Source organism: Physeter macrocephalus, chromosome 2 (assembly GCF_002837175.3).
Source record: "Physeter macrocephalus isolate SW-GA chromosome 2, ASM283717v5, whole genome shotgun sequence".
Classification (NCBI taxonomy): domain Eukaryota; kingdom Metazoa; phylum Chordata; class Mammalia; order Artiodactyla; family Physeteridae; genus Physeter; species Physeter macrocephalus.
Window position 1 is genome coordinate 105,469,922 of NC_041215.1, and position 16,244 is coordinate 105,486,165.

The 16,244-nt window shown below is 36.4% G+C and overlaps 1 protein-coding gene and 1 non-coding gene across 9 annotated transcripts in view; one reads left to right on the forward strand and one right to left on the reverse strand.

Moving 5' to 3' along the window:
* The window catches only part of ALS2 (alsin Rho guanine nucleotide exchange factor ALS2), an 83,662-nt gene that overhangs the window by 24,460 nt on the left and 42,958 nt on the right, over positions 1-16,244 (reverse strand). For all 8 annotated transcript variants that reach the window (XM_028480884.2, XM_028480881.2, XM_028480877.2 and 5 more), the window contains 6 exons: positions 15,007-15,072; positions 10,414-10,576; positions 6,373-6,504; positions 5,839-5,967; positions 5,399-5,469; positions 4,934-5,000 (listed from right to left, as the gene is read on the reverse strand). In XM_028480884.2, coding sequence (XP_028336685.1) covers positions 4,934-5,000; positions 5,399-5,469; positions 5,839-5,967; positions 6,373-6,504; positions 10,414-10,576; positions 15,007-15,072 — 628 coding nt within the window. The remainder of the gene's footprint in view (positions 1-4,933; positions 5,001-5,398; positions 5,470-5,838; positions 5,968-6,372; positions 6,505-10,413; positions 10,577-15,006; positions 15,073-16,244) is intronic.
* Positions 7,679-7,784, forward strand: LOC112065137 (U6 spliceosomal RNA). Its single transcript, XR_002891864.1, has one exon. It is a non-coding gene; the product is annotated as a U6 spliceosomal RNA (small nuclear RNA).

Here is a 16,244-nt window from a genome sequence, read left to right on the forward strand (position 1 = left end):
GAACAGAATAAAGAAAAAAGAATGAAAAGAAATGAAGATAGCCTAAGAGACCTCTGGGACAACATTAAACACACGAACATTTGCATTATAGGAGTCCCAGAAGGAGGAGAGAGAAAGGACCTGAGAAAATATTTGAAGAGATTATAGTCAAAAATTTCCCTAACATGGGAAAGGAAATAGCCACCCAAGTCCAGGAAGCATAGAGAGTCCCAGGCAGGATAAACCCAAGAAGAAACACGCTGAGACACATAGCAATCAAACTGACAAAAATTAAAGACAAATAATTAAAAGCCACAAGGGAAAAATGACAAATAACATACAAGGGAACTCCCATAAGGTTAACAGCTGATTTCTCAGCAGAAACCCTACAAGCCAGAAGGGAGTGGCACGATATATTTAAAGTGGTGAAAGGGAAGAAACTACAACCAAGATTACTCTACCCGGCAAAGATCTCATTCAGATTCGATGGAGAAATCAAAAGCTTTACAGACAAGCAAAAGCTAAGAGAATTCAGCACCACCAAACCAGCTCTACAACAAATGCTAAAGGAACTTCTCTAAGTGGGAAACACAAGAGAAGAAAAGGACCTACAGGGCTTCCCTGGTGGCGCAGTGGTTAAGAATCCGCCTGCCAATGCAGGGGACACAGGTTCAAGCCCTGGTCTGGGAAGATGCCACATGTCGCGGAGCAACTAAGCCCTTGTGCTACAACTACTGAGCCTGCGCTCTAGAGCCCATGAGCCACAACTACTGAGCCCACGTGCCACAACTACTGAAGCCCACACGCCTAGAGCCCATGCTCTGCAACAAGAGAAGCCACTGCAATGAGAAGCCCACGCACCACAAGGAAGAGGAGCCCCCACTCGCCACAACTACAGAAAGCCTGCGCGCAGCAACAAAGACCCAATGCAGACAAAAATAAATAAATTAAATAAATAATTTTTTTTTAAAAAAAGGACCTACAAAAACAAACCCAAAACAATTAAGAAAATGGTAATAGGAACATACGTATTGATAAATACCTTAAATGTGAATGGATCAAATGCTCCTACCAAAAGACATAGGCTCACTGAATGGATACAAAAACAAGACCCATACATATGCTGTCTACAAGAGACCCACTTCAGAACTAGGGACACATTCAGACTGAAAGTGAGGGGATGGAAAAAGATATTCCATACAAATGGAAATCAAAAGAAAGCTGGAGTAGCAATACTCATATCAGATAAAATAGACTTTAAATCAAAGAATGTTACAAGAGAAAAGGAAAGACACTACCTAATGATCAAGGGATCAATCCAAGAGGAAGATATAACAATTATAAATATATATGCACCCAACATAGGAGCACCTAAATACATAAGGCAAATGCTAACAGCTATAAAAGAGGAAATCGACAGTAACACAATAATAGTGGGGGGCTTTAACACCTAACTTACCCCAATGGACAGATCCAGACTGAAAATTAATAAGGAAACAGAAGCTTTAAATGACAAAATAGACCAGATGGACTTAATTGATATTTATAGGGCATTCCATCCAAAAACAGCAGATTATACTTTCTTTTCAAGTGCACACAGAACGTTCTCCAGGATAGATCAAATCTTGGGTCACAAATCAAGCCTTAGTAAATTTAAGAAAATTGAAAGCATATCAAGCATCTTTTCCGACCACAATGCTATGAGATTAGAAATAAATTACAGGGAAAAAAACACAAACACATGGAGGCTAAACCATACGTTACTAAATAACCAAGAGATCACTGAAGAAGTCAAAGAGGAAATCAAAAAATACCTAGAGACAAATGACAATGAAAACACGACAATCCAAATCCTATGCGATGCAGCAAAAGCAGTTCTAAGAGAGAAGTTTATAGCATTACAATCCTACCTCAAGAAACAAGACAAATCTCATAAAAAAAAAAAAATCTAAATGAACAAACTAGTGGTTACCAGTGGGGAGAGGGAAGGGGGAAGTGGCAAGGTAAGGGTAGGGGATTAAGAGGTACAAACTACTATGCAGAAAATAAACAAACTACAAGTATATGTTGTATAGCACAGGGAATATAACCAATATTTTATAATAACTTTAAATAAATATATTTGAATTGCCAAAAAAAAAAAAAAAACCTAACCTTATACCTAAAGGAACTAGAGAAACAAGAACAAACAAAACCCAAAGTTAGGTAGAAGGAAAGAAATCATAAGGATCAGAGCACAAATAAATGAAACAGAAACAAAGAAAACAAGTACAAAGCATCATAAGAGACTACTACAAGCAACTTTATGCCTATAAAATGGACAACATGGAAGAAATGGACAAATTCTTAGAAAGGTATAACCTTCCAAGACTGAACCAGGAAGAAATAGAAAATATGAACAGACCAAGCACAAGTAATGAAATTGAAACTGTAATCTAAAATCTTTCAACAAAGAAAAAGTCCAGGACCAGATGGCTTCACAGGTGAACTCTACGAAACATTTAGAGAAGAGCTAACACCCATCCTTCTCAAACTCTTCCAAAAAATTGTAGAGGAAGGAACACTCCCAAACTCATTCTACAAGGCCACCATCACCATGATACCAAAACAAGACAAAGATATTACAAAAAAAGAAAATTACAGATGAATATCACTGATGAATATAAATGCAAAAATCCTCAACGAAATACTAGCAAACAGAATCCAACAACACATTTAAAGGGTCATACACCATGATCAAGTGGGATTTATCCCAGGGATGCAAGGATTCTTCAATGTATGCAAATCAATCAATGTGATACACCATATTAACATACTGAAGACTAAAAACCATATGATCATCTCGATAGATTCAGAAAAAGCTTTTGACAAAATTCAACACGCCTTTATGATAAAAACTCTCCAGAAAGTGGGCACAGAGGGAACCTACCTCAACATAATAAAGGCCATATAGGACAAACCCACAGCAAACATCATCCTCAATGGTGAAAAACTGAAAGCATTTCCTCTAAGATCAGGAACAAGACAAGGATGTCCACTCTCGCCACTCTTATTCAGCATAGTTTTGGAAGTCCTAGCCACAGCAATCAGAGAAAAAAAAGAAATAAAAGGAATACAAATTGGAAAAAGAAGAAGTAAAACTGTCACTGTTTGCAGATGACAGGATACCATACATAGAGAATCCTAAAGATGCCACCAGAAAACTACTAGAGCTAATCAATGAATCTGGTAAAGTGGCAGGATACAAAATTAATCACAGAAATCTTTGGTATTCCTATAGACTAACAACGAAAGATCAGAACGAGAAATTAAGGCAACAATCCCATTCACCACTGCAACAAAAAGAATGAAATACCTAGGAATAAACCTACCTAAGGAGGTAAAAGACTTGTACTCAGAAAACTATAAGACACTGATGAAAGAAATCAAAGATGACACAAACAGATGGAGAGATATACCATGGTCTTGGATTGGAAGAATTAATATTGTGAAAATGACTGTACTACCCAAAGCAATCTACAGATTCAATGCAATCCCTATCAAATTACCAATGGCAGTTTTTATAGAAATAGAACAAAAAAACTTTAAATTTGTATGGAGACTGAAAAGACATGGAATAGACAAAGCAATCTTGAGAAACAAAAATGGAGCTGGAGGAATCAGGCTCCCCGACTTCAAATTATGCTACAAAGCTACAGTAATCAAGATAATATGGTACTTGCACAAAAACAGAAATATAGATCAATGGAACAGGATAGAAAGCCCAGAGATAAACCCACACACCTATGGTCAACTAATCTATGACAAAGGAGGCAAGGATATGCAATAGAGAAAAGACAGTCTTGCCCCTATGGTCAACTAATCTATGACAAAGGAGGCAAGGATATACAATGGAGAAAAAGTCTCTTCAATAAGTGGTGCTGGGAAAACTGGACAGCTACATGTAAAGGAATGAACTTAGAACACTCCCTAACACCATACACAAAACTAAACTCCAAATGGATTAAACACCTAAGTGTAAGACCGGACACTATAAAACTCTTAGAGGAAAACATAGGAAGAACTCTCCAAAATAGAAATGCGAATCAAAACTACAAAGAGGTATCACCTCACACCGGTTAGAATGGGCATCATCAGAAAATCTACAAACAAATGATGGAGAGGGTGTGGAGAAAAGGGAACCCTCTTGCACTGTTGCTGGGAATGTAAATTGATACAGTCACTATGGAGAACAGTATGGAGGTTCCTTACAAAACTAAAAATAGAATTACTGTATGACTCAGCAATCACACTCCTGGGCATATACCCAGAGAAAACCGTAATTCAAAAAGACACATGCACCCCAATGCTCATTGCAGCACTATTTACAATAGCCAGGACATGGAAGCAACGTAAATGCCCATCGACAGACAAATGGATAAAGAAGATGTGGTACATACATACAATGCAATATTACTCAGCCATAAAAAGAAAAGAAATTGGGTCATTTGTAGAGATGTGGATGGACTCAGAGACTGTCATACAGAGTGAAGTAAGTCAGAAAGAGAAAAACAAATATCATATATAAATGCATATATGTGGAATCTAGAACAATGGTACAGATGAACCGGTTTGCAAGGCGGAAAAAGAGACACCGATGTAGAGAACAAACGTATGGACACCAAGGGGGGAAAGTGGTAGTGGTGGTGTGGTGAATTGGGAGACTCGGATTGACATGTATACACCAGTATGTATAAAATAGATAACTAATAAGAACCTGCTGCATAAAAAATAAAATAAAATAAAGAACAACAACAGCAACAACAAAATTCTACAGTCTTGGTTTAATGAAGATTTATCAGACATAATTATGGATCACTAGGCAAGCAAGAACAACTTTTATTTCTTTCTTACCACCATAAGAGACAGAAAGAGCCAGGCCAAAGATGGAAAGAAAATACCATGATGGACTAACCTTTTCCTGGGGTGTTGATGAAATGAGAGTGAACTGCTCCTCAGGTGTAGTTATCTTTAGGCCATTCCTAAAACGTTCACAAGGATAAAGATCAGTAAGTATGACAACCTGTCATTACAACATCAATCCTCAAATATGAAAAGCAACTTGTTGATTGTAAAGGGATCAGAAGTCGATTAAATTGAAATATATTCAATGCTCTGGGTGTGGTTCCCACGGTGGGAAGAGGACACAGTTATTTCTCTCGGTTAAACAATGGGGATGAGAACAATGGAGAAGCCCTTCCACCACTTGTCATGATTTGTCACGTTCTTCACAGCAGGGCACTTACTACCTATGTACTGGGAGGGTAAGCCTTCTTGTGCAGAATGGGGAGGCCTCCTGAGCCTCCCCATTTTATTCATGTCTAAGGAAACAAACTGGGTAAGTAACAGAGGAAGGGAATGAGGTTGGGGGGACACTTACACACCACCAGCTTCTTCAGAAAGTGGCTCTGCCCACAGTGTGGCCAAAGGGAAAACATGGTGTGTGGAGAACTGAAACAAAGAACATGGAGACACATCTGAGAAAGCCCATGTGGGCCCTGGGGTCGCTGCTGCAGAACCGCTTTCAAATGGTTAAGTCCACCTCAGCCACATAGTTCCCATAACATAACTAACCCTGAGGGTCTCGCCATGTCTGCTGCAAGGACCCCTTCAGATGGCTGACACTCATTTTCAAGTTGGAAACTAAAAAAGCTCCCTGAAATCCGGCCAGTACCACAAAAGCAAGCTTAACAGTCTCTTTTACTCAAGAGTTTCAGTAAAATCACAACAGTTTGTAAAATAAACTGATACTACGATTAATTAAATACTCATAGTCCCGCACCTTCCAGGGCCTCTTTTAAGGTTAGGAATCCAGCCTACCTGGGCATGGACTAGGGCATCATTAAAGAGAATGAACCAATTCACAGAAAACCTCCCAGCGTGCTGCAGAGACAGGGCCCGGTTACTGCTCTCGCACAGCAGTCGACGCTCTGGCTTCCTCAAGGAATCCTGGGATTAAAAACAAATACAAAATTGAAGTATCAAAATTATTTTCTGCAAAGAGAAGATGAAAAAGATACAAATCACATTTAGGAGAATTTGTTGGTCATAGCTTAGCTTGGTGTTAAACCTCAATTCAGACGGGATCCAAACATTTCACAAAATCAGTGCTCAACGGAAAATAAAAAGATAGGAACAAACAAAAGAGGGAGAGACATATTCAGAAAGGATTCCTAGCCGTGAGGGAAGGTGTTGATATTTAAAGCCCCCACTGCTGTGGTCCTTAGTTGCCCTTAGAAAAGGGGTCATTAAAGCATTATTACCATAAATAAGTGAGAAAACGAGAAAATTTTATGGCAGCTGTTACGGATAAGCCTGCTGTTTGCTGGGATATCAACAATTGGCACGGTTTACCGTCATTTTTCCAGGAAAGGTCTTCCAGAAACCCAGTGTGTATTCTGCTTCCTTCCTTTTCCTGCCGAGATGGAGAGCAAGAGACTCATAACAAGAACTGGAATCCTGAAGTTTCTGGTATTCTGGAGATGTCTAGAGGCCAATAATTAAGGAGGGAAAAAAGAATATAAAACAATTGTCCAGAATTTGTAGGCTCAGTGTGGTTTAGATATGTAGTAATAATATAGGGAGGGAAGCCAGCCTAAGAACAGATATGGTACACTAAAGGGAGCTGAGGAAAAAGAAGACTGGTTCCAGAAAATCCTACCACATACAGGTACATATGAAATAGGGGAAGAACTCAAAGGGGAAAGAAATATACACTGACAGTTATCAGTGAGGTGAGCAGCAGAGAAATCAGGGTAGGACAGGAATTCTCAGGGGTTTTGGTCTCAGGATCCCTCTGTTTTGCTTATGTGGGTTATTATCTCCTGATATTTACCATATCAGAAAATAAAGTTTAAAAAACTTTAAATCTTTATTAACTCACTTCAAATACAATAACATTTTTAATGAAAAATAACTAAAACAAAAAAATGTTTCATGAGAAAAGTGGCATTGTTCTACATCCTTTCCAATCTCTTTATTATCTGACTTAAAAGATGACGGCTGGATTTTCATATCTGCCACTGCATTTAATTTGTTTAGATTCTTTATTTGAAATAAATGAAGAAAATCCTGCTTTTTAAAGATATACAGTCGGAAAAGGAGGAGGATTTTAATAACCATTTCATATAATTGTGGATATTCTCCTTTGAAACCATACCAAAACTTGTTAAGTGGTAGTTTCTTAAAGAGTAGCTAAAATGTGGAATCTGAAACTACATCAAACTCTTTGTATCCTGTTACATTAAAATTCACTGGTCTATCCTACACTTTGAATAGATTTTTTTTTAAACCTATGCATGATTTTATAACGTGTGAATTGGACATTTGAAAAATACTGGTTCAGTGAATTATGCAGATCTTCCAAATGTTGATACATTTTATTGTATCAAAAAGCACATTAAATCGTCACCAATCTCATCAGAAAGTCTTTAAATACTGGAAAAATGCCAAGCTTGCAGTGATAGACACGTTTTCCACATTTTAACTTTTGCTTAAAAATTCAGATTTTATCATTGGCAACAAATACTGCCAGTTGCTCTTCTTGAAGTGACAGGCTCATTTAACCCCCTTTTTTGAGAAAGTATCCGTCAAATACTCAAGTCTGAATAACCATAGTTTATCTGTCAATTGTTCTTTCAAGTTAAAAAAAAACAACAACGTGCTGCTTCAGCAGCACATATACTAAAATTGGAACGATACGCAGAAGATTAGCATGGACCCTGAGCAAGGATGACGTGCAAATTCGTGAAACGTTCCACATTTAAAAGAAAAAGGCAGCTTTCAACTCAAACGATCTCAATCTTGTGCTTTTCCTTGAAAAATGTTCATACTTTGGGATGCAGCAGAGCTGCTTTCTGTGTACTCCCCATTTCATCATGCAGAATATTAAAAAGATGTTATATTTCTGTGTGTGGAGATAAATGTTAACTAGACTTACTGTGGTCATTTCATAATATGTACATATATTGAATCACTATGTTGTATACCTGAAACTAATAAAATGTTATATGTCAATTATATCTCTTTTTTTTAAAAAGATGTATACTCAGTGGTTGATGTTAGAAAGAATTAATAATTTTTACTGCTTTACCAAGAATGTTTTTTAAGTGAAACTGGCAATGTTTTGTTTATTCTGTTTTTTAACTGCAAGTACATGCCAGCAAAGAACACAATGACTGAGTATAGTTTGGTGCCACTGCCTTGATTCATGCTAAGGAGCCAGCAGTTTGACCCATCTTTATCTCTGCACCATCAGTGCAAACGACAACACAGTGTAATCAGCAAATGTCTTAGTACTGTCCTGAAAACAGTTTGATCCTGCCATCTCCTGAAAGGGTCTCTAGAACCCCCAGGTGTCTGTGGACCAAGCTTTGAGAATCAACCACGGGATAGGGTATAACTGCAGTGTCTTGTGGACAGTGAGCAGAAGGTAAGATGAAAAGATGATTCCTCATATTCGTAATTACTGTACATTCCACAGTTCTCAGTCATTCATACCCATTTTTTCCATTCATTGAAGGAACATTTAATGGTATCTACTACATATGGAATATTCTGTTGAGTGCTAGGGATAAAAAAATAAGTAAGGCACAATCTTTGTCTTCTGGGAGCTTACAACTAGGCAGAGAAGACAGAAAAACATATAACATATCAGAATAATACAGTGGTTTTGTTAATAGGTTATTGGAAGACACAATATAGTAAAATAGTCAAAGGAACAGACTCTGGAGCCAGAATGCTCTGATATGAATTCTAGCTCTACCAATTCTCAGCTATGCCTCAATTCTCTCATCTGAAAAAGGGGGATGATAATAATAATATCTATTTCACAGGGTCGATGTGGGGATTGAATGAATATATATAACATGCTTAGAACAGCACCTGGCACATGGAGTGCATTTAATAAATATTAGGTATTATTTTTATTTAAAGAATTTTATACACATATAATGTCTCAGCTATACGTTACACTTACTAAATAACAATTCGCAGTGATGGAACATAGCCACGTGTTTTGAAAAACACAGATATTTTGATCCCCAACCCTGGTTGAGGATCACCGACATAATGTGATAAGAAAATAATGGGGACATAAATTATTAGCAATACACAGAGAAGGGAATAACTAATTCTTAAGAGATGGGCAGGGAAGGGAGTGGAGTATGGTCAGAGAGGGCTTCATTTTCATGAGAAAAAAATTTTTGACTCAAGCCTTGAAGGTTTCCCATAATGAGGATAGAGGTAGGGTGTTTCAGGAAGGAAATATAAAGCATATGAGAACTATATCCAGGGAATCTGAACTAACATGTAGGACACAGGGTAGACTATAAGGCTAGAAACAAAAGAGAGTATCAGACTGTGAAGGGCCTTTAATTCCAAACTAAAAGAGCGTGGATTTTTTACACAGAATTAGGACTCTTCAGACTGGAAATAGTACAGTATCAGACTCTGAACAATTCCAAGCTGATCCAGCTGATTTTTGACTAATTAAGGACATACTGAGTGAAATCTGTATCTCATTGGGATATTTGTGTAGCTCAAACCTTCATAGCTGAAATTAGATCAGTTTGGGGTAAAACTGAAACCAGACAAAAGAACAGACCCACAAGACCACAGTAGGATCAAATGTAGAAAGGCCACATAAATTCCTAGATCACTCTGGAGACAATATCTGTCCAGAGAAGGAGATAGATTCCAAGATTTGAAAAATCCTGAACTATAAGAAACCCTAGAATCATTATGGTTTCTCTAGAGCCCTTCAGAATGGAAACAAAATAAAACAACACATTTCGGTACAATTTCAAAGGTGACTGCCTTAGGACCAGCTTTAACATACACCCATATCCTAGAGCAGTGCTAATTTTCTAGGACTCCACCTAACTAATTTAACACAGAAAGTGAACTTGTTAACATTTGAGAAAATCCTGTAACACTGTGATTTCTCATAGCATATGCCAAGGTGACCCAAATACCTGGCATAAGTCTATCACGAGTCCAGGCTAGTTGCTAATGCCACTGCTGTACAAGTGTGTGTCATTATATAGGAAGCCAGGGTTTTAAACAGCTCTGTGTAATTGTACTCAGTATGTACTCAAACTTGGACAACTATTGAATGAGTAGCACAACTGGGTCTCAACTTTAGACTTTCATAAAATGAATAAAATTAATCTTGTTAAGGTCCTGAGAGGAAACTGAATCTACAGCAAAGAACACTAGATATACCTACAGTCATACTTTCTTCTTTCATTTCCCTGAAGAAAGATAAATTTAGACACATTATAAATATTAAATTAGTGTAGTTCCAGATCTTGGGGTAGCATAAGTCAAACAAACAAACAAACAATGATCCTTGACTTCCCAAGTGTCCAAAAGGAGGTATACATGAGAGCTTACCACTTCAAAACAAGTAGCAAGCTTTAGCAAAACTTTGGCATAATTATGAAGTCGTCTGATTGGCAAGAAAAACAGGGTATTCAATATTTCCATCAATTGGGTGTTTTCATCATTCACTTCTGATAAATCTTGCAATAGTTCCTGGTTTTTATTTAGGAAATCACTGAAGGTAGAGAAAAAAAGGGATTCAGTTAATCATTTTGGTACTGACAACATGCATGATATTGAGTAGAAATATTTCACTTGATACTACCTTTTTCAAAATGTACATTTTTAGGTGCTATGAAAGAAAGTACCGGAAAATTAATACAATGAAATAAACCAGATGTAATTAAAAGAATTTCCCTGCCTATAAAATGGGATTTGGGGGTATAAAAAGTAGCAAATGGTAGCAATAGTAACTCTGTAATAGAGATGGTTAATCACAGGCTTGTGCCTGAAGTTCTAGGAAATGAATCATACATCCCACAGTTTCAGGGAATCATTGGAGACCAGCTGACACATTTACCTGTTAATTTCCAAGCCAGAAGTTACAGCAATAAATGGCAAGACTAACTGCTCTAATCAGTTGTGCTACACAGAAATACTGGAGGAAAAACAAAGCTCTTTGCTCTAACAGAATTGGCATGGAATATTAAAATACTTCTAATTTCTTTTTTTTTCAATTGTTTATCATCTAATAAGAGTTTATTACAGGACAATAATAAAAAGCTGTAGATACCAGTACTACAATTAACAGGAAACAGTAAAGCAAATTACATGTGCAGATTTTAATGCTGAGATCGTCAAAAGCATTTCAAACTGAAGCCAACATTTAGTTTTTATATTCAATTACATATAAGTTCATAATTAAAATTTTACCGCAAATTTTAAGGCTGATCAGTAACCCATTGAGACTATGCTCACCAGACTAAAACACTTAAAAGATGTGTAAAGTAGTAAGAGTCGGTGGAACAGAGTAATAATCATTATCTGCCACTTAATGAACAATAATTATGTGCCAGGTACTACCCTGACTGCTTTACAAGCACTATACTACAATTCTCAGCTACAAGGCTTTCAAACAAAACAATGTCACACAAGACTATAAAGCAAAAATGAATAATTTTATAATCCCTTAGAGAACTATGGAATAAAGAGATGTTTAACTCAGAAATTATAAAATATTATCTTAGAAAGATGGAAAAATATGTATTAATTTCCAGGAACCCAGAAGTTCAATGGCCCAAAGTAGACTGTTTTATAATGCAATTAAGAGAGCGCGCCCTGAGGAACATAGCCCAGATTTTTGTTTATATTGGCTTGTTGGATGTTCCTACTTCCTACACCACATTCTATTGCTGAGATCAGCTGGGGAAACTTATTTAACCCTACAGAAGTATTCTGCTTTGACCTGCTCCTGAGAGATGGAGGTGGTACATGGTCCCTCTGACCACATGTCTTCTGGATGCCCAGTACTAGACCAGAAATGTTCCAACTCTTGTAAATCCCTATTACCTTTCTGGACTCACTCAAGTCCTTGCCTATAGACTTTCCCAAAAGGGGCCCTAGTATGCTCTCAGAAAACCTGAACTACTCTGTTTAGCTTATCTTCTCTTGGGAGTTTTGAATCCAATAGTGGCAATATTGCTCTTTCCTTATATGGCTAGGTTTGCACTTGTTACTCAAAAAATAAATATATTAAAGGTAAAAACAACCCAAGTGTCCATTGACAGATGAATAGATAATCAAAATGTGGTATATACATACAATGGAATATTATTCAGATATATAATGAAATGAAATTTTGGTATATGCTACCACATGGATGGACCTTGAAAACATTATACTTAGGGAAATAAGCCAGACACAGACGGACAACTACTATATGATTCCACTTATTTGGTACCTAGAGCAGGCAAATTCATAGAGACAGGGAGTAGAGGTTACCAGGGACTGGGTTGGGGGGAGTCTCTGTGTTTAATGGGTACAGAATTTTTGTTGGGGATGATAAAAAGTTTTGTGTAGAAACAGTGGTTTACACAACATCTGAATGTGCTTGATGCCACAGAAACGTACACTTAGGAATGGTTAAAATGATAAATGCTATGTATATTTTACCACAATATTAAAAAAATATATATCTGATGATCAAACCACCAGGCTAGCCTGAGGTGAATGGCTAAGTGATAAACCAGCTAAGTGATGAAAGCTTAGGCAGATTCACTAACTGCCCATGGGCTCACTAGCTATACTCTAGAGATTCTCAAAGTGTTCTCTTTTTAAATGAATACCTTAAAGTAACTTAAATTACTGATTTTGTAAATAGAAGTTAAAAAAATGTTATTACTGCCTTTAACTATGTAAAACCCTGGGGTTCATGAACCACTGCTTAGGAAATGCTGCCCAAATCCAAACTTAATATCTTCTTCCATAGCTCAGAGTCACCCAGAGTTCATTAATTGCTTTCCACCTGTCCAGGCTCTCGCAGGAGGCTTTCACTTATGTCATTTGCTTTAGCTGCTCTAACAAGGAATCAGGTCAACCCTTGAGAACTCAACTCTGAAATACTAGAGGAAGGTTACATTACAGAAAGGCTAAAAAGTAAAAGAATAGAAAGCAGTGTCATAATATTAATATTAAACAAAATTGCAAGATCAAGGATTCAGAAATTACTACATAAGTTTAAAATATAACACTCTTTAACCTGTCATTAAAAAAATGAAGGCCAAACCCCTATATTTTGGAAATGAATGAGCACATGACATGAGTCAAATCAGGATGGAAATCAGAGAAATATTTAGAACTGAATGACTACAAAAACAAAATCGATCAAAACTTTTTACATACAGCTAAAGCAACACTTAGAGGGAAATTTATAGCCTTAGGTGAGTACTTTAGAAAAATTAAAAGATTGAAAAATTAATGAACTAAATGCTAAATTCACGAAGTTGGAAGACATGAACAGGTGAACATGAAGAAAGTAGAAGGAAATAAAAAACAGAAATTAGTGAAACAGAAAACAAAGAAAGGAAAGGATTAATTACAGCTTAATCTTTGAAAAGAGTACAAAAAAGGGTAAACTGCTGACAAGACTGACCAAGATAAAAAGATAAAAGGCTCAAATAAATAATAGGGATGAAAAATAGGAGCTACAACAAATTATAGAGGCGAACACATCTTAAGACAATGATAAAAATATTATGCCAATAAATTTGAAACAATTTTCCAGAAAAGTATAAACAATTAAAGCTGAAAGAAGAAATAAAGACTTGAACAGACCTATTCATTAAAAAAAAACAAATAGTAGCTTAAAAACTCCCTACAGTAAATGCTCCCATGAAGACCATGCTTTTTAACAGATGATTTCTACCAAATCTTCAAAGTACAGATAATCCTGATCTATACTTTGACAGAGAAAGACAGAAAAAGAAGAAGCTCCCTAACTCATTTTATAATTACTACTACAATCCTCTTACCAAAACTGGGCAAGTTCAGAAGAGAAGGAAAACATCATATTCACATAAATGCAAACATCTTAAATATTAGCAACCTGAATCCAGAAATGTATTAAAAAACTAATACATAAAGAGCACTGAATTTACCTTGGGAACTCAAGGAGATTTAACATTTTTTAAAAATCAATTGCTCTTCAAGTTTTAGAAGGGAGCTGTTTAACCCTATAAATAATATTTACCAAAAACCTAAGGCAATCATGTTGAATGGTGAAATATTAAAAAACCAGAAATGAGACACGGTCATTACTATTCTTTCTATTAGGATATAAGATCAAAAGTAAACATGGCAAAACACTGACATCTGGGTTTAAACTTCAATCTTGGTTGTGAGTATGTATTTGAAATGTTTACTATTAAAATATAACTGATTTTTTAAACCTGTCTTTCTTGCTAGGTCAACACCTGTTGAGGAACTACACAGTTCAGAATGACTGGCTCATGCAAGGGGCTTTTATATTTATTACTTATCCAGAGACTAAATGCGAAAACTTTGCATTTGTGTAACACTCTGCACTCTTCTCTGTACCATCACATAAATATTTGTTCCTCACAACTAGGGAGAGAACATTCCCATTTTTCAGAGAAAAAAAGTTAGGCTCAATTTGGTGAGGAGAGCTGTCCAAAGTCTTGGGGATAATCAGTGGTAGCAGTAAAGAAGGACCCAGATCTTGTGGCTTTTTCAATACCATGCTACTTCCAATGATAATAAGGAGCTAATAACACCTATCTTTTTTTTTTTTTTTTTGTGGTACGCGGGCCTCTCACTGTTGTGGCCTCTCCCGTTGCGGAGCACAGGCTCCGGACGCACAGGCTCAGCGGCCATGGCTCACGGGCCCAGCCACTCCGCGGCATGTGGGATCTTCCCGGACCGGGGCACGAACCCGTGTCCCCTGCATCAGCAGGCGGATTCTCAACCACTGTGCCACCAGGGAAGCCCAACACCTATCTTTTATAAGATTTAGTGAAAGTCTACATTTTGATTTGTTTGGCAAAAGGACCAAGTCAAAGCTTTTCCTGGGCACTCAGAAACACAGAATGCTATAAAACATGATCTTTGGTTGTTAGAATAATAACTGTAAAGTATGTATTTGCTTACATGGCAGGCTTAGCAAGAAGCTGGAATCCTCCCATAACCAGGAAATTTGTAATAGATGTGCAATACCTTAAGCCAAAAAGAAAACACATGTATATTAGTATTAAAAAGTAAATTTGCTCTTCAGAGTTTTTGAACATGCATCTGGAATAGATACTTCTTGGAATCTCATCAGCGAGTTTCAGAACTTTTGTGATGCTAACATTCATGAACTGTAAAGGACTGAAGAGAAGGGCAGGTTACATGATCACAACAGTCAGGAGAAAAAAGCCATTTCAGTAAAGATGTTAATAGGAATTTTTTTAAAACGCCTAAAGTTATGCAGAAGATGGTAGAATTTACTTGGTAGATTTTACTTTGGTAACTTAACAAACATGAGAAAAGATGACTAAAATTGTTGGATTTTTAATAAAAATTTTCTCTAATCTTCTCTTTAGGTTTCCCAATTAAGTCTTCAGAAATAAACAATAGAGAAGGTAAGAAAATATGTTAAAAGAGCTTAAGTGAAAAAGGGTTAGAAAATGTTGGTTAAGTATTGATGTACAGTTAAAGAATAAATATTTAAATACTACTTTGCACCGTGTACATTTCTTTCACACTCCTGGGCCGGCAAATGGAATTAACTGACTTTGAGAGAGAAGGCAAATTCCTACTAAAACCAGCCCAAGGTACTGAACACTTAAAAATGGTTACAGTGGTAAATTTTATGTTATGGGTATTTTACCACAATTAAAAATAATTTTAAAAATTCATAAACAAATCAAGATTTTTTACTTGCCTGATCTATATGAATACATTATTACATTTAAAAAAAGCCCAAGGTATCAAAATAAAAGCATTTCCAAGCATAAGTCATGACGTATCAGAGCAGAAAAAGAAGAAATACATTATGAGATCTGTACAAATCAAAAAAGAAAAATTAATACTAGTAAAAGCTGAAACTTTCACACACACAAAAATCTAGTTTAAAAAAGTAAATTCGTATCACATTATGCTACTTTTTTTATATCTGAAATATGATGACTTAAAAGACTCTAATAGCTTCAAATATATTCAATTTTGCTTAGAACTAGAATCACATACATCTATCTGCACGTATATGCCTAAGTCTGAAAGGAGATACACTAAGATTATTAACAATCGTTATTTCTGGTGGTAGGATTATAGGTGACTTTTTTTTTTTTTTTTTTTTTTTGCGGTATGCGGGCCTCTCACTGTTGTGGCCTCTCCCGTTGTGGAGC